This window comes from Phyllobates terribilis, unplaced genomic scaffold (assembly GCF_046119375.1).
Source record: "Phyllobates terribilis strain yellow unplaced genomic scaffold, ASM4611937v1 Scaffold_5__5_contigs__length_657084704, whole genome shotgun sequence".
Lineage (NCBI taxonomy): Eukaryota > Metazoa > Chordata > Amphibia > Anura > Dendrobatidae > Phyllobates > Phyllobates terribilis.
In genome coordinates, this window is record NW_027362765.1 from 138,739,076 (window position 1) to 138,757,797 (window position 18,722).

Consider the following 18,722-nt stretch of genomic DNA (forward strand, 5'->3'; position numbering starts at 1 on the left):
GGCCACTGCTGACAGACTGGAGCGGAGGCCAGTAACCTAGGCAACGAGTAGTAAACTATAAAATCCGTCCATTCTGAGAACTAAGAGGATTTTCAATAAGATGTAAATTGCGAAGCTGCTTTTACTCCACAAGCACTTTTGCCTATTCAAGATGAGACGACCCCTTTGTCGAAATTAATGAACCTGTCATAAAAAAAGTGTTGCCTAGCAACCAAAAATTTTAGTTTGTATTCAGGTGGCACGGTGGCGCATTGGTTAGCACTGCAGCCTTGCAGCGCTGGGTCCTGGATTCAAATACCACCAAGGACAACATCTGCAAGGAGTTTGTATGTTCTCCCTGTGTTTGTGTGGGTTTCCCCTGGGTTCTCCAGTTTCCTCCCACACTCCAAAGACATACTGATAGGGAATCTAGATTGTGAGCCCCGATGGGGACAGCAACAATAATGTATGTAAAGCACTGCAGAATATGTTAGCACTATATAAAATTATTATTATTCTGCTTATTACTGCAGTTATTGGTTGTTATGGGCAACAAAGTCATTTTTTTAGCCATTTTTCCCTAAATCCATCCCAATGTAGTATAAAATAGGCCTGATTAGCAATTAACAATATTATAACGCAAGTCCTCGTGTGATTTGTCATTGTAAAACACGATGTATAATGGACAACAGCCTGAGATTCGTCAACTTTACAGTCACCAAAAATATCCTAGACACAACATTGATACGTCACACGGAGCAACATCTTGCAGAAAATAACCGAATACTATGCTGTCAAATCTTAAAAATGGCCACTTTCCAATGTAAATAACAGCAATATGGCGCATACTCCATGCGTTCCACCGAAGATCGAGGCCTGACACGCAAGCCAGTCACATGACCTGATACGCGAGTAACTCCACCGCTCGGCGCTCTAGCCTGTGTTTTGTCACGTCTCTATGGCCGCAGGCTGATGACGTCATTGGCAGTAGTGTTGCAGAGTCACCGCCGGGTGTTCTGCGCAAACAAGGAGTCTCCGACGAGGTCGGTGCTCGGTGTTTGCCTCACGGTCACCGGAGAGAACGTGGACGGATAGAGGCAGCAGGCCCTCATGGTAAGTGGGGTGGCTGATAAAAGCGCGGGAAGACTGGCCATTTCTAAGGGCCTGGGGTCGGGGGTTAGTGTGGGTGTGCCTGAGGGGAGTTCAGGGGTCCTGCTCTCTCGGGCCCCTGAGTCTGGTGCCGCATAGGGTCACTGCTTCTCGTGGGGGCAGGATATTGCTGCTGGCTTTTTATTAGAAATCCATTATGATTATACCCTTAACCCTTCGCAGCCAGTTTGTTTTTTTGCTCTCGTGCTGTCCTCCCCTTCTTCCAGGAGCCATAACTTTTTTATTTTTCCGTCCATATAGCCGTATGAGGGCTTGTTTTCGCGGGACGAGTTGTACACACTATGTACTGGAAAATGGGGGGAGGGTGAATCCAAATGGGATGAAACTGTGAAAAAGTGCAGTTAGCTCATGCTGATTGTTGGGGTTTGCTTTTACCCATTTTATGGTAAAAATAACTCTGACTCCTGATTCTCCAGGTCAGTCCAATTTAGGAGATGCCACACTTATATAGATCTTTTTTGTCATTAAAGCGGTGATAAAAAATTCAGAAAGTTATGAAAAATATTTTTGTTTTGTCGCCATATTCTGAGACCCGGATCGGGTTGATTGAGCTGGGAGAGGGGCTGCTTGTTTGCGTGACTAGCAGACTGTTTTATTGATAAGACAGTTTGATCTGTTTTTTTTTTTTTTTTTTTTTTATAGGGAGGAGCAGTGACCAAAATTTTGACGTTTTTAACTTTATTTTTCTCGTTATGGCGTTTACCAATCGTGTTAATTGATTTTATATTTTGATAAGACTTTTACAGATGTGGCGATACAATTTTTTTTTTCCTATATTTTTATGGTTGGTAATTTGAACATGTATATTTTGAAAAACTTTATTTTTTACATTTTTTTTTCACTTTTTTTTTTTAGTCTGCGATTGCATATACTATATTTTGCCGCAGTATAAGGTGTAAATCACGGTCTCCTTTGAAGCCCTGCACATAGCTGAGCTTCAGAGGAGTAGCAAGATGGCAGCAATGGGGGCCTTCAGTCTAGTAGCCTGCCCATCGGCATTCTGCGATTGCATCAGGGGACACCAATGGGAGCTGGTATACCTGAGCACTGGCGCGCGCTCCATTTAAACACCGTTGTCAGAAATTGACAGCCCAGCTCAGTTTTTATCCTCTTTATTATATTGCAGTCATCATATTATATAGCACTGTCATTTTGCCTTTCTACACAGTAAATTCTTCTTCTGACAGCACGTGATTAAAAACACTCTAGCTAAATCTTTCTAAGATCTGTAAAAACAGGAAGTCTCTTTTCCCTGCATGAGTCATCATTACAACTACAATTCTACATCACTGCAAAGTGTGGCAGCCCAGTTCCACCCCCCTCTTCAACTTCTGACCCAGCTGTTCTGCTCCCCCCCCCTGCCAGGAACTAATTATAACCACTAAAATAGCCACTACTTTATCGATGGTCTATACTCAAGGGGAGATTAAATAATTCACACAACCTTAGTGTAAGTATAGGTATATATTAGGCTGAGAGTTTGGGTCCTGAGACTTGCAGATAAAAAATGGCCACTTGAATTAGTGTGAATTAGCCCTTGGGGAAACCTCAGTAAAACTGGAACCTGTCAGATTTAGTAATGATTGATCCCTTAGGCCTGCTGCTTAGCTACAGAGTACACGGCCTGTGGGTGACAACCCCGGATCTGCACTCCATGGTTATATAGAGATTAGTAACTTTCTGTTCCGGTGCACTACCGGTCACTTGTCCTGTGGTGTAAGCGAGAAGTAGATTGTGACCATGACCAGTCAATGGATCGCTGCCCTCTGGAGGGTATAGCCTGCTGGCCATGTCCGGCTCGCGAATCGAGACAGCCAAAGGGCTGAAACAGTGGCCCATTGGCTGCACCATGCCCTCCCCCGCTTTCTGTCACTGCTATATGCATCCTCAGGATGTAGACAGCAGTGAATACATTGGTGGAGGACATGGCCGTCGGCGCCATCTTCCACCTATCAGTGTGTGAGACATTTCATCATATAGTAAGGCTATGTTGGGCTCATACTGTATATAGTGGGGCTCATGCTATTGGAGCAGGGCTGTGGATTCGGAGTTGGTATAAAATGGACTGACTCCGACTCCTAAAATATATAATAAATTGGGTTCATTAGTACAATGCAGTTTGTGCTGTAATTTTTTTTTCATAAGAATTTGGGAAAGTTATGAAATGTCCTATAAATGTCTGTTCTGTTCCTGATGTAAGGATCTCGGCTGTTAGTTGAGATGAATCTGTGCTACACTTTATGTACATGCTCAGTAGTGAGGCTGAGTCGGAGGTTTGGCTTACCGACTCCACAGCCCTGAAATACATACGACCAGCCCCCGCATTCTCATATATCCAAAAAGGCATGGACATGTACGACCAGCTCCCGTCATCTCATATATCAAAAAAGGCATGGACATGTACGACCAGCCCCCGTCATCTCATATATCCAAAAAGGCATGGACATGTACGACCAGCTCCCGTCATCTCATATATCCAAAAAGGCATGGACATGTACGACCAGCCCCCGTCATCTCATATATCCAAAAAGGCATGGACATGTACGACCAGCCCCCGTCATCTCATATATCCAAAAAGGCATGGACATGTACGACCAGCCCCCGTCATCTCATATATCCAAAAAGGCATGGACATGTACGACCAGCCCCCGTCATCTCATATATCCAAAAAGGCATGGACATGTACGACCAGCCCCCGTCATCTCATACATCCAAAAAGGCAGGGCTGTGGAGTCGGTAAGCCAAACCTCTGATTCCTCACTTTCCATGACTCCACGACGCCCTCATCCATGGCTCATGTTTAAGTGATAAATTTACTGTAGCACAGATTAATCTCAGCTAAAAGTCTAGACCCTTAGATCAGGAATATGTCAGATCTTTATAGGACATTTCATAACTTTCCAAAATTCTTATGAAAAAATATTCCCCATAAACTGCATTGAACTACTGTACCCAATTTATTATATATTTTAGGAGTCGGAGTTCTTCTATTTTATACCAATTCCGACTCCACCAAAATGGGCTCTGACTCCGACTCCACAGCCCTGCTGCAAGGCACATGTCCGTGCATATGAGATGTGGGCTTTATTTATTTACTTTACTCACTTATATAGCACCATTAAGTCCACAGTGCTTTACAGACATTATTGGCACTGTCCCTATTGGGGCTCACAATCTACATTTCCTATCAGTATGTCTTTGCAGTGTGAGAGGAAACCCACGTATGTGGAACATACAAACTCCTTACAGATATTGTCCTTGGTGGGATTTGAACCCAGGACCCCAGCGCTTCAGTGCTAACCACTGATCCACCGTGCTGCCCTTTCTGTGCATATGAGATGATGGGAGCTGGCCGTATGTGACTTTTGGGCATGATTCAGCTTCCGCGTCACTCCTGCAGGCACTAAAGGGCCATAGACCTCACTATGTGGTACCATCAGTCTTGAGGTCGTCTAATATACATATGGTATAGGCTTTTAGTTAAAGGTCCGTTCTTTCTCCTGTAAGGAACTCATTTACATCATCTACAGCCAAACAACGGTAATACCAAGCGGGACTCTTCGGGTGACGTCTTGTGCAGCTGTAGCCAGAGATGGTGCTGCAAACTTTGCAGGTACTAACACAATATGTATCCCTTGCAGGCTCACTTGTTTATTGGGAATGGGTAGATCCCTGTAAATTCAGTAGACCATGTATGCAGCGGACAATCGTATTCCAGTTAGGGCCATTGGAAAAAATCTGTTAGTTTTCTGTCATCTTCAATATAGCTGTATGCAGGAGTCTGATGTATGTGAGAGTCCACCACGTTTGTTCAGTGATCTTGTAACCCAGGACTGAACTTTGGATTCTCTTTCTGCTTTCCTAATAAATATGAGTAAGCAGCTATCCACATTTCAGGGTTATGTCTTAAAGTGTGAGTGAGGCCTTACTAGTAAAGTAAATGAAACTGGAAGCTTACTGGGGCGTGTGAATTCAGCATGGCCACTAATGATCAGTCTGCACAGCGCAGGGTTTTTGGCTGCCTTGGAAGCCACTCCTTGTGGCCTTTACCCTTAAAGATCTGTGGAGCACGTGATCAGGACAGGTTTTTAGTCCTTGCATGTACATAATTAGTGTTCACATTCAATGACTGCAAGCACAGTAAGGAGAGTAGAGTTTAAATGTATTTAAAGATTGGGGTGATGCTTTAGCCGTAGGCAGTTATCTTTCCACTGGGGAGTTCATAAATACTAATTTGGTGGGAGGTCACCAGCCCTCCCCGCTGCAATATGGCTGCCAAGCATGCTTTCTAAATGACTATTCAAAGTGTATGGCGCTTATGGAGGTAGCAGAGTGCCCTGCTGATTTATGTGGGATCTTTAGCATTCATTTGCTATTCAGAGGATAGGCAATAACTTCTTATGGTTGGAGTACCTTCTAAAGTTTGATGCCAAAATCAGTTTTTGATTTTTTTTATTATTTATGTGTGTAATATATATAAAATGCGGATTTGCCTGACTTGTCCTTGCATTTTGAAAAGTACAAGAAAGCAATAAACTCAATAAAAACTTGTATATAAGAAGAAGTGAGGTATACTGCCCTCTCCTGGATAACTTGTGTGTATGGACACATGACAGGATGAGCGTACGGCCGACTCACCTGATTAGTTTGTGGCAACAGATGACTCTGACTCCTCAGCTGAATTAAGCTACGCGGTCCCCAACAAAAGCTGCAATTACACTCACTAAAACTGCCCTCACTGACGTGTTAATGAATACTGCGGGCAAATACTGTCGTTGTTCCAAGACTTATTATACGGGTAATTGCACAGTACTATCTCAATGTCCCTGATCTGGACACCTGAATTTTCAGGCCACCCCAAAAAAAATAGAAATCTTAGCACTGGCACTAGGATGTTTGCCAGGCACTGCCCAGTGTCCCTAATGCACCAGGCTCTGCAAACTCTGAATGTGCAGGTTGATTCTAGAGGAATTGTCCATAAATTGAGTTGAGTTGTCCATTTTGGGGCAACTGCTTAAACAGTCTGATTGCGAGATGGACGTGGCAGCTGTGATAGAAATGTGCTTCTCCACTTTGTCCAAAATTGATTGTTCTGATTCAGTGTGGCTACATAGAAAAAGCTAGAACATCCATTAAGACAGTGGTCTCCAGCCTTATCTTAAGAGCAACATTCAACTCTGAGAAATGGTCATGAACCACATACAGAGCCCCCTGACAAGTTACATCCAGTACTCTCCCCCACCTAGATGAACCCATAGCTCCATGTTACCGGTATAATGACAGCCAAAGCTTCACCACAGAAAGTACACTAAGACCTTGTATCCCCCCTTGATTATCAGCAGTATACATCTAGTGGTTCCTTTCCCTCATTATTCCCCCAGCTTTAAGCATCCCTTTAACTGGCAGTATCACTCTATCCAGCTTACCATATACATATATTCCTGCCAGTATTTGCACATCCCAATCTGTTCCTCTGCACGGGGTTACTCGCAAAGGACACCATCTGGAGACTTTTTTTTGTTTTTTTTGTAGCTGTTTGCTCCCAGCTGGCAGACATGCGCAAGCCACACACCATGGGCCACTAGCCACATGTTGGGGACTCCTGCATTAGGAGATAGCAGGGCATCTCCCTAGTGCCTTGATCTAGTGGTTGTACCCCCGCTGGTCAGACACTGATACATATGCTACTGGTATGTGTCCAATGTTTATAATGAGAAAGCCCGTCAATAAGCAGGTGCTCACTATGTGGAGATGTAAATGTGTCTGATGAAGCGTTCGGCTTTGTCATGGATGAATCGGCGAGGAGTATTTCTAGTTACATAACCATAATGAGGATTACCTAATGAAAGCTGTACATTTACAGCCGTGACTCACTGACTTTCCTGCTATTTCAGAAAAAAGCAAGTGGTGCATAGTAGTGTAGGAATGTGTACTGCCGATGCCGTGTGCGTCAGTGATCTGTATAAAGAGGTCTTCCGATTTTATGTAAATATTGTAAGCTGAAAAGACTTACTTTTTGCAACTGTAGGGTGAATTTATCAGTTGGTGGCAAAAAGCCTTTTGTTAAATTTTTGCTACTTTTGATATTTTTACCCACAGCCTACCAATTTTTTTTTTTTTTGTTTTACTTTATCCTAACGTCTGCTATTTATGTAAGGCGCAAGTAGGATCAGGATCGGAGCCTGCACCTTACCGAGTTAGCATCTGCATTTAACTGCAGTGATCGGACTTTGGTTCTGATTGCTGCTGTTAACGACTTGCATGCCTCTTTTAGACAGCAGCGTTTAAAGCGTCCAATACAATGGTCTTGGCTTCATAGGAGACCGTAATTTTAGCTATATACTGTGTAATACATTGTATAGAACACCTGATCACAGGTTCAAGTCCCCTAAAAGGCTACTAGGAAAAAAAAAAGTTTATGGAAAAAAACACCCTATTTGAATTGCTGCCGCCCCAGTAGAAACAGTGACATTAGAAAAGAAACACATCCGTCAGACCAACTGCAATATGAAATTATTTAACCTGTATATTAAGTTCCATTAAGAAAAAAATATCAGAATTGTCTTTTTTTTTTTTTTTTTTTTTTGTCATACCACTAAAATAAAAAAAAAATGGAATGAAAAGCTATCCAAATATTTTATGTACCCAAAACGTCAGATTGCAACACATAAAAATTAGCCAGTGTACTGCTCAATCGAACAAAATAAGAAATAGTTATAGCTCCCAGGAGAAGAGAAGGAAAAAAACTAAGGCTGAGTGCCCACGTAGCGTTTTTCAAGCGTTTATGCTGCGGAATTTCCGCAGCATAAACGCTTGTGAAACGCTAGGTAATCCGCCCCCAAGGGGATTCCGCATGTTCTATGCACATGCTGCGGATTTTTCCGCAGCTTTTATGCTGCGTACAAAAATCCGCAGCATGTCATTTAATTTTGCGGAAGCGCAGCGGAACTCCCGCCATTGACTTGCATTGAGACGCATAGAAACCACGACTGTAAATTTTTACAAGCGGCTTCTATGCGTCTCTATGTGCGGATGGTACCCAGTTCTGGAGGAGAGGAGACTCTCATCCAGACCTGGGTACCATTCTACCTGTAAATAAAGAATAAAATAACAAATAAAGTTTATATTCACCTGTCCGGCGGCTTCTCTCTGAATGCCGGCATCGCTTGAGGACCTGCGGTGACGTCACAGTCATGTGACCGCAGGCCCTTCACCGCTCTGTCTCGCGATATGCCGGCAGCCAGGAAGCAGCGCTGCAGCCACGCCGGGGCCTCGGGGGTGAGTATAGCTTTATTTTTTTTAATTTTTACGGTTCACACTGTATAAATCCATGCTGTTTGCATGGATTTATACAGTGTGACCTAGTTGTCAAGCACTTTCCAAGTGATGCTATCGCCTGGAAAGTGCTTGTCAATCTGCATGCGGAAACGCAAGTGAATCCGCATGTGGATCCGCATGTATTCTGCAGGAAAAACGCATGCACAATCTGCATGCGTTTTTTCTGCCAGGGAGATGCAGAAATGCTGCAGAAATTTTCTGCTTCATTTCTGCATCGTGGGCACATAGCCTAAAGCTCAAAAAATTAAAATTGGCTTAGGCGGTAAAGGGATAAAAGTAGACAGAGCTAAACGAGGGGGTAGGCGTCAATGAGCGTGGCCCAACAAATGCATCATAATTTACGCCTCAAAAATGTCATGTTTTTTTATGCACAGATTTGTCACAAAACCTAAGTGCCAGCAAAGTGAATGAGAAGTCTCATGCACATGTTTTGAAGCCGTTTCATATCTGCAGCATGTAAATTCTTTAAGCATTTTTTGCGGTGTTTTCCACCTATCCTAAAGAATGGGAAAAACGTTGCAAAAAACCCCACGTCAGAACCTTGCGTATTTTATGCTCCATTTTCTCCTGCCAACACATCAGTATTTGAAGCATATTTTTCTGATGCCAAAACTGAACATGTACACGTACCCGAATACCTACAACCCCTGGCAAAAATTATGGAATCACCGGGCTCGGAGGATGTTCATTCAGTTGCTTAATGTTGTTGGAAAAAAAAGCAGATCACAGGCATGGCACAAAACTAAAGTAATTTCAAATGGCAACTTTAGGGCTTTAAGAAACACTAAAAGAAATCAAGATAAAAAATGTGGTACTGAGTAAGGGTAATTTTTTTTCAGACCAAGCAGAGGGAAAAAAATTATGGAATCACTCAATTCTGAGGAAAAAATTATGGAATCATGAAAAACAAACACACAAAAGAACACTCCAATACATCACTAGTATTTTGTTGCACCACCTCTGGCTTTAATAACAGCTTGCAGTCTCTGAGGCATGGACTTAATGAGTGACAAACAGTACTCTTCATCAATCTGGCTCCAACTTTCTCTGATTGCTGTTGCCAGATCAGCTTTGCAGGTTGGAGCCTTGTCATGGACCATTTTCTTCAACTTCCACCAAAGATTTTCAATTGGATTGAGATCCGGACTATTTGCAGGCCATGAAATTGACCTTATGTGTCTTCTTTCAAGGAATGTTTTCACAGTTTTTGCTCTATGGCAGGATGCATTATCATCTTGAAAAATGATGTCATCATCCCCAAACATCCTTTCAATTGATGGGATAAGAAAACTGTCCAAAATATCAATGTAAACTTGGGCATTTATTGAAGATGTAATGACAGCCATCTCCCCAGTGCCTTTACCTGACATGCAGCCCCATATCATCAATGACTGTGGAAATTTGCATGTTCTCTTCATGCAGTCATCTTTATAAATCTCATTGGAACGGCACCAAACAAAGTTCCAGATTCATCACTGAATATGACTTTCATCCAGTCATCCACAGTCCACGATTGCTTTTCCTTAGCCCATTGTAACCTTCTTTTTTTCTGTTTAGGTGTTAATGATGGCTTATGTTTAGCTTTTCTGTATGTAAATCCCATTTCCTTTAGGCGGTTTCTTACAGTTCGGTCACAGACATTGACTCCAGTTTCCTCCCATTCGTTCCTCATTTGTTTTGTTGTGCATTTCCTGTTTTGGAGACATATTGCTTTAAGTTTTCGGTCTTGACGCTTTGATGTCTTCCTTGGTCTACCAGTATGTTTTGCCTTTAACAACTTTCCCATGTTGTTTGTATTTGGTCCAGATTTTAGACACGGCTGACTGTGAACAACCAACATCTTTTGCTACATTGCGTGATGATTTACCTTCTTTTAAGAGTTTGATAATCCTCTCCTTTGTTTCAATTGACATCTCTCATGTTGGAGCCATGATTCATGTCAGTCCACTTGGTGCAACAGCTCTCCAAGGTGTGATCACTCCTTTTTAGATGCAGACTAAGAGCAGATCTAATTTGATGTAGGTGTTAGTTTTGGAAATGAAAATTTAAAGGGTGATTCCATATTTTTTTCCCTCTGCTTGGTCTGAAAAAAAATTACTGAGTACCACATTTTTTTCTTGATTTATTTTAATGTTTCTTAAAGCCATAAAGTTGCCATTTGAAATGACTTTAGTTTTGTGCCATGCATGTGATCTGCTTTTTTTCAACATTGAACAACTGAATGAACATCCTCCGAGCCCGGTAATTCCATAATTTTTGCCAGGGGTTGTAATACATCTCACAGCTGAAGGTTTGATACCATTGTATGTAGTCTGGACAATCTCCTGTGAGCTGTACACATGGACTGCACCAATCTCTGAGCTGAGGAGTTGTTGCAATGTATCAGTGTAGGTAAAATGTAGACGATAGGATGGTCTCTAGACTCTAGTAGAGGAGGTTCCTTCGCTACATACCCCCCTTTTAAGCTAGGCATTGCGACAGTATTTGAAAGTCTTACTCTTAGGCTATGTGCCCACGATGCAGAAATGCTCAGGATTTTTTCCTGAGCGTTTCTGCATCTCCCTGGCAGAAAAAAACGCATGCAGATTGTACATGCGTTTTCCTGCCAGAAACATGTGGAAATGAAGCTTTCTTCACTGGCATTTCCGCATGCGGGTTGACAAGCTCTTTCCAAGCGATTAGCATCACTTGGAAAGTGCTTGTGACAACTAGGTCACACTATATAAATCCATGCAAACGGCATGGATTTATATAGTGTGACCCGAGAGAGTGGTTAAAAATAAACCTAATACTTACCTTCCGATGGCCCCCGAGACTTGCTGCGCTCCTGTGCTGGCTGCCGGCAGATCGCGGTACTCTGTACTGAAAAGACCTGTCGTCACATGACTGTGACGTCAGCGCAGGTCCTTCAGTCCTGTGCGATCTGTCGGCAAGCGAAGAGGAGGAGTCCGGGGGCCGTCGGAAGGTGAATATAATCTTTATTTTTTATTTTATTCTTTTTTTTTTTTTATGGTACCTGGGTGTGGAGGGAGACTCTCCTCTCCTCCACACCCGGGTACCATCCGCACATTAGAACGCGCCAATTACGCAAGTACAGATGCAGTCTTGCGGAATTGGCGCGTTCTAATTCAAGTCAATGGCGGCGAAAACGCAGCGCTTCCGCAAAATTAATGGACATTCTGCGGATTTTTGAGCGCAGCATAAACGCTGCGGAAAAATCCGCAGCATGGGCCTTGAAAGTGCTTAATTGCATTGGAGACCATGGAGGAAGGTTTACCAAGCATTTCCCAAGCGTTTACGCTGCGGAAATTCCGCAGCGTAAACGTTTGAAAAACGCATCGTGGGCACATAGCCTTACAGATCAGGTCTGTCCATGTCAGGGCTGTGGAGTCGGCTAGCCAAACCTCTGACTCCTCAATTTCCCTGACTCCCGACTCCACAGCACTGCCTCTAGTGCAGCACAGATTTGTGTCAACTACAAGCCTAGATCCTTAGATCAGGAACAGAGCAGACATATATAGGACATTTCATAACTTTCCCAAATTCTTATGAAAAAATTTACAGCACATCCTGCATTGTACTACTTCAACCAATTTATAAGGGTTTTTGCCCACGATCAGGAAATGCTGTGGGTTTGACGCTGTGTTTATGCAGCTTCAAACCCGCAGTGGCCAGATGTTATAGCATAGTGGATGGGATCTCTAGAAATCCCATGTCCACTATACGTGTATCTGAGTCTGCGGATCACCCATGAACACTGACATGCAGCGCGTCTTTCAGGACCGCAGCATGTCCAATTCTCTTGTGGAGTCGCTAGTCTCAGCAACATAAATTTGACCACTAGAAAGTATTGAATGTGGTAAATCCACATGGTTCAGTGAACAAATGCGGATTTATCGGTGTTCAATAAAGCGCATTGTTTTGGATGCATTAAAAACATGCAACAAGCAACACCTCCTTTAATTTTAATAGAGGTGGTCTTCATGTAACGCATGTGATGATGAATTACATGTCCCCCTATTTATTTGCCACTGCTAATGCAGCGTACTAAACTTCCACAAATAATATCAGCTAATTCTAATGGGTCCTAAATACATATGTGATTAATACAAAGGACTGGAATATGACCTATTCCAAGGGATATTCATTAAATGTAGAGGAAAGACTATTCTGATGTCAAAATAGGAAAGGGTTCTTTACAGTTAAAGCATTCAGACTGTGGAATGCCCAATCACAACATTTCTAAAAGGTCTGGATGTTTTTCTCACAATAAATGGCATTGTGGGGTATAAATAATGTAGCACCATAGAACTGGTGGAGAAAGGTGGAACTTGATGGACCAGAGTCATTTTTCAACCTATGTAGCTTAAGTGAAGGTGACAGCTCCCTTGGACAGGGGAGGAGATATACCAGCTGTCACTTCTATCCACTTGGATGGCGGCAGCTATTTGGATGGCACTGTTCCTTCTGGGTTGTTAATGGGATGATTGGATTTATCGGTCCCCGTATGATCATTTAGAGATTGATTTGTCCTAATGTTCTGGGTAACAGGCAGTCAATAAGAGAACGCTTTCCTGCCGCTGGTTTAAACTAGAAGGGTTCATCTCACGAGACCGCCAGCATCTGTCATGTCCTAGACCTGAACACAGAGACATGTTCATCTCATGCAGCGGCTGCTTCGAATCTGTGTATGCCGCAGGACAAGATGTGGCATTGTTTTAATAATTTTATAGCAGATACTGTACGAAATAGAGACTTCTTTGTCTCACCGCCCTCCCTGCTGTTATATTCTAGATCTCGACTGCGGTTCTTGCCTTCACATCTGCCTGCGAGAGTCAGTGATGGAGTCAGAAGCCAAAGACGGCGACGAGGACAACCTTCAGAGTGCGTTTAAAAAGCTGCGAGTCGACGCTGAAGGGTACGTCATTCCACCGCTCTACAGCTTTCTTCCCCGTTGTGGGCAGAGCGGAGTCCCTTTTGCCCTGGAGGCATCACAGCGCAGCTAAATATACCAAGCTGTGTCATACCGCCATACAGATGGTTTAAAGATGTGGCTGAACAGCACAGAGGAGCTCTGCACAGATAGTGCAGCATAATAAATTGATACTGACATTTGTAAAAGATCAGAAGTCCCCACCTTGCAGAACTACAACTCCCAGAATGCACTGCATCCTGGATGATGTTATTCTGCAAGTGCTCCAAAACTTGCCCTTCTCTAAATCTGTTTTAGCTGTAGCGGAGAATCCAAACATTAACCTAAGGCTTTTTGTATTGCAGATGCACAACATCACTGTGTGGAGCAGATGGCTCTGTTTCAAGATCAGGCGGGAGAACAATCCTTGAAGACGTCAAACCGAAAGTGTTGGGTTCTTTGAAGGAAAGTTGGCATGGGTAAGACTGCGCTAAAGCGGAGTGACAGCTGGTAACAGGCTGTACAGCTTCTGTTATATGTTACTGTCAGGCCTTATGTGCGCCCTCATGTGGAGAAATGGGGTAATGTCTCTGTAGCACCACCTCTACATGCGTAACTCAGACTGGTGCAAAGTCCATCCACCATGATGAATTATTTTGGTCATTTTCAACTAGAATTTTGTATGCAACGTTGCCTGTCATGAGTTTTAACGGCTGTCAGATTTATGTGGATTCTGACAACTTTGTGTGATGTCAGCGAGCATAAGAAGGGACATGCACGTATATCTGTGGGCGCCCTATAAATACGGCTGAGAGCACATGTCCTTACACACCTATTCTCCTGGATCCAAACCTCAAATATTAACTCTTTGTGTTAGTAAGCGAATACCTGAGCATTGTTTTTCACGTGTTACCTGAAAGGCTATGCAGAACCCGTGCTTAGTACTAAATACAATTGAGGTATTATCAAGTGTATTAGCTAAATAGTGTAAGTGTTTTACTATAATCCAGTCTGGCCGACGTGTGTGCTGTGATAAGGACACAGAGCTTGTGTAACTTGTTGGTGTTGCTGGCACATAGTCTGAATAGCTGCAGATTGAATAATCCAGAGATGATGAAGTACAATGAGGTCACTTTACTATTTGTGAAATCTCTGCAACCCTTTCATTGCCGAGGATGTTATTGTTAGGCTATGTTCACAAATGTCGGGTTTTTCAGACTTTTTTGTGCAGATTTTTATGCAAATTTTCAGCCGTGTTTTGCAGTACCAACAAAGTCAATGAGAAACCAGAATTCTCTTCACACACTTTTTTTTTGCTGTGTAATTTGTGACTTGCTTGCGTATTTGGAGAATACAGCATGTCACTTCTTTCAGCTTTTTTTCACCCATAGGAAGTAATGGGTGGTGAAAAAAACGCTGCAAAAGCGCATCAAAAACGCACCAAAATTTGCATCAGCGTTTTTGATGGCAAAATAGAATGGGGTTCTTTTTTTTTCACAGAACTTTATGTACATGCATAAATAGAGACAGAAGGACAGTGGAAGAAAAGCAGCAAAATCAGCGTTTTTGACGCAGCTGATTTCCCGCCACACTTCAGTTTTGCTGCAGATTTGTGACGTAAAAAAAAACCAACATGTGTGAACATAGTCTTACAGTCTAAGCCATGCCATTTATTTTCCAGTTTTGTATTTGGTAGTCAAGACCCTGATCATACATAGCGAATAGGTAGGCTTATCTGATTGCTATTTACATGGTGGGGATGTGAGATCTCCTTCACTCCCTGTACGAAGTTAACTTGATGATGCCCTATCTAGTGGTAGACCTGTGCATATCTGATTTAGTACTAGACCTTCCTGAAATAAAAAAAACCTCATGCCCAATTTACCTTATGAAAAACTAAAATACAATTTTGTTTCCCATTCAACCTGCTCCCCCTCTCCCCACTAATAAATGGTGAGAAAATGAATGCTCCTAAAAACAAGCTTCTTTGATGGTAGAATGAAAAAGATAAAACACTTGCAAAAATTAGACAAAAATAGCTGTTTAACCCTCTTTCCAACATAGGACATCCAGTTATGTCCTATGGTGGGTCCCCCTGTATAGTGCGAGCTCAGGAGTTGAGCCTGACACATGCCCAGCATTTGTTACACAGCTGGCATCTGCTTGTAACTGCAGCGACCAGAGCTTGTTCTGATTGCTGCACTTTAACCATTTTAATGCTGCGGTCAGTCACTAATGGTGGCACTTAACCCGTAATCGCGTCCTTTATCGATGAGTTGTCATGGCAGCCTTGGGTTGCAGTTTTCCCTGTCTGCCATGGCAGCCTTGGGTTGCAGTTTCCCCTGTCTGTCCTTATGATGAGCGTCATGGGAGAACATTAATTTATCATTATACTGCAATACAGGTATAGTGCAGTAGATAGAACAAGCAATCAAACAATCTCAGGTTCAAGTCCCCTAACTCCCCCCCCCCCCCCCCCCCAAAAAAAAAAATGTTTTCTGAAAATAATAGTATAAAATATTTTATTTTGTATTTTTAATATAAAAGTTTAAAACAGTCCCCTTTCTCCCTATTAAGTTATGAAAAGAAAATAAGCACATATGTCCTAAAGAGGTTGGCCACTACTTTTTTTTTGATGACCTAGCCTTAGGATAGGCCATCAATATCTGTTTGGTGGGGCTGCGCCAGCCGGAAGTTTTTGGATGCTGCCAGAACACAGCAGCTCCGTCACTTCTATAGTGGCCACGGCCGGATGGTTCTGTAGTTCCTGGCCGTGGCAACTATATTTTTGACACAGCTGCTGTTTTCAGGTAGCATTTGAGAATTTATGACACAGCCGATGTCGGTAACAGCAGATCGGCGGGGGTGCCAGATGTTGCTCCTTCACCAAACAGATATTGATGGCCTATCCCAAGAACCAGCCATCAATAGAAAAATTAGTGACCATACTCTGTAAAAGTCTGGTCTATCAAAATCTAAAATTAATCCAAATTGTAAATCCTGTAAAGATAAATAAATACCGAAATGCCAGAATTTCTTAATTTGGCGCACATTCCTAAGCAAAAAAAAAGCAATAAAAGGCAATCAAAATGTTATATGTACCCCATATTAGTATTAATATAAACTTTGACTCGCCACTCAAAAATCAAGCCACCGTTATACAGCTCCATCAACGGAAAAATAATGTCACGAATCGCGGAATACGACAACATAAATCAATTTTCTTTTCATTGCTTATGTAAAAATAAACTATAAAGGTTTGATAACACCGTAATCATAGCGACCTGAAGATTTGTGCTGCCATATCATACATCAATGTTGATGGGGAAAAATAAAAAAAGTGGCTCTTGGAAGAAGAGGAGGAAAAAAAATTCAAACGCAAAAAAGAAAACTGGCTTCTGGGAAAGGATTAAAAGTGGCCATATGATGTATATAAGTGATCTGCAGAGCGAGGAGGGTGTTCAGGTATTTTTATACGATGGCCGACTATTTTTATTTATAACTTTTTATTTTTATTTTTTTGTAGATCATCAAGAAAAACCACTAGGGGAGCAGGAAGAACACCACGAAGACGACGCTCAAAATCCCCAGTCCTTCACCCCGCAAAGTTTACACACTGCAGCACAAAGACCACGTGCAGCTCCCAACTAAAGCACAAGAGCCTTTGTGACGCCGTGGAAGGAGGAGCTGCCGGCAGCCGTCTAGCTGTCGGCGATCCTTCCAGCACTACCATCAGTGGCTATAAAAGATTTGGCCTGGAGCCTTCAGGGGTGTCATCATCAGAGACTACATCTCAAATAGGCAAGTCTGATTCCTCCATTCTTCTGGAACCCACTTTAAACACAAAGGCCAGCCTCCCTACAGATTTCCACTCTGTTTCTAAGCTCAGCACAGCTGCAAAATGTACTTGCAAAGGTAGTGATTGCCAGTGTGACAACTGGCAAACCATGGAAGTGTATTCCTTTTCTGGCTTGCGGGACATGCTTACAGAATGCGAGAAGACGGTGAAGGAGGACTACTCTCAGACTTTACAAAACAGAACTCAAACGTCCGGAAACAGCACCTCCGGGTCACCCCGCTCCTGCTCCGAACAGGCCAGAGCGTCGGTTGATGATGTAACTATAGAAGACCTCGCTGGTTACATGGAATATTACCTGTATATTCCAAAGAAGATGTCGCACATGGCGGAGATGATGTATACCTGATGGCTGACCTTGATGCATGGGAGAAAAGTAACGCATGTGGGTCACCTCTGAGGGATCTCCTTGTGACGCTCTAAACCTCCACTCTTCACTATTTTGTGGACAATAAATCTCATCATTGAATTATGTACATGTTTTGCTTACGTCCAAGACCCATCAAAAAATAACCAGCCACTTAAAGGGGTTATCCAGCTCTCATCACTTCCGCTCGGGGAAGTGTCAGGTGCTGCAGACCTGGCATCTGTCTGCACCTTACCAGGTCTAGAACAGGATGTATTCATGATACCTGACCATCAAGCACCACATCAGCAGCGCCTCTCACCTTTTGATGCGGAAGTGAAATCAGCTGGATAATTCCCTTTAAATGATATTCTAGCTTTTTGCCATACCATAATGTCTCTGTTAGCCATACTCCTGCGCCAGTGGCCACACTTGATGTCACCAGCTGAGTAGTTGCATGGAAGCAGCTATATCCACATATTGCTAAATTCTAGTGGAGGGAGAGGGGTATTTCCAGCGCTGATTCTGAAATTCTTAAAATACGATTGTGGTGGGCGGGGGTGGGTAGATTGAAAGAAAACCTTTTCATGCAGTATCATGGGAAATCCTTATGTTCATCGCAGTGTTACATGAATGTCGGTCACGTTAGGTAACATTTTGTGTGTTTGACAATAGGAGAAGTAGGCTCAGGATTGTGAAGTGAGAACGGCTTCTATTTAAAGTAAGGCAAAGCGATGCCCCTGTTGCAGTGATCGTTCCAGCCAATGTATTGAATTGTTTTTGAGCTTGCAGTTACGGCTCAGTAGATTATTGTTGGCTAATAAACATTCATTGAAATTATGTCCGTGTCTTGAATGGTGTCATTCACTCATTTTCTTTGAAGACATGATAAAATGAATAGTGCATGGAAAATGGTTAAAGTTTGTGCCCCCCTTTTCTGTTTTACAACAGTTGTTTTTTTGTTTTTTTTCACATCTTCATCAGGGTTGTGTTCTCGTGCATGTTTCCTTTCTTTTTTGTTTTTTACCCGTATTCTAAAAACCTATCAATAGTTTAGGGGTCTAGACAGTGTCTGAGAGGAGAAAACTGAGCTGCATAGGCCAAAGGGAGTGGTGAGACCT

At 42.7% G+C, this 18,722-nt stretch overlaps 1 protein-coding gene across 1 annotated transcript; it reads left to right on the top strand.

Moving 5' to 3' along the window:
• Positions 1-931: 931 nt before the first annotated feature.
• Positions 932-18,441, top strand: OSER1 (oxidative stress responsive serine rich 1). The gene is made up of 4 exons (XM_073683072.1): positions 932-1,092; positions 13,282-13,405; positions 13,765-13,878; positions 16,926-18,441. The coding sequence occupies exons 2-4, from the start codon at positions 13,329-13,331 to the stop codon at positions 17,602-17,604; spliced, it is 870 nt and encodes a 289-aa protein (XP_073539173.1). The 5' UTR covers positions 932-1,092; positions 13,282-13,328; the 3' UTR covers positions 17,605-18,441.
• The last annotated feature ends 281 nt before the right edge of the window (positions 18,442-18,722 follow it).

Excerpts from the sequence above, each read along its gene's own strand:
- OSER1 (XM_073683072.1), top strand. The coding sequence starts at position 13,329 with ATGGAGTCAGAAGCCAAAGACGGCGACGAGGACAACCTTCAGAGTGCG. Across the intron at positions 13,406-13,764 it reads CTGCGAGTCGACGCTGAAGG|ATGCACAACATCACTGTGTG; the intron begins GTACGTCATTCC and ends TTTGTATTGCAG. Across the intron at positions 13,879-16,925 it reads TTGAAGGAAAGTTGGCATGG|ATCATCAAGAAAAACCACTA; the intron begins GTAAGACTGCGC and ends ATTTTTTTGTAG.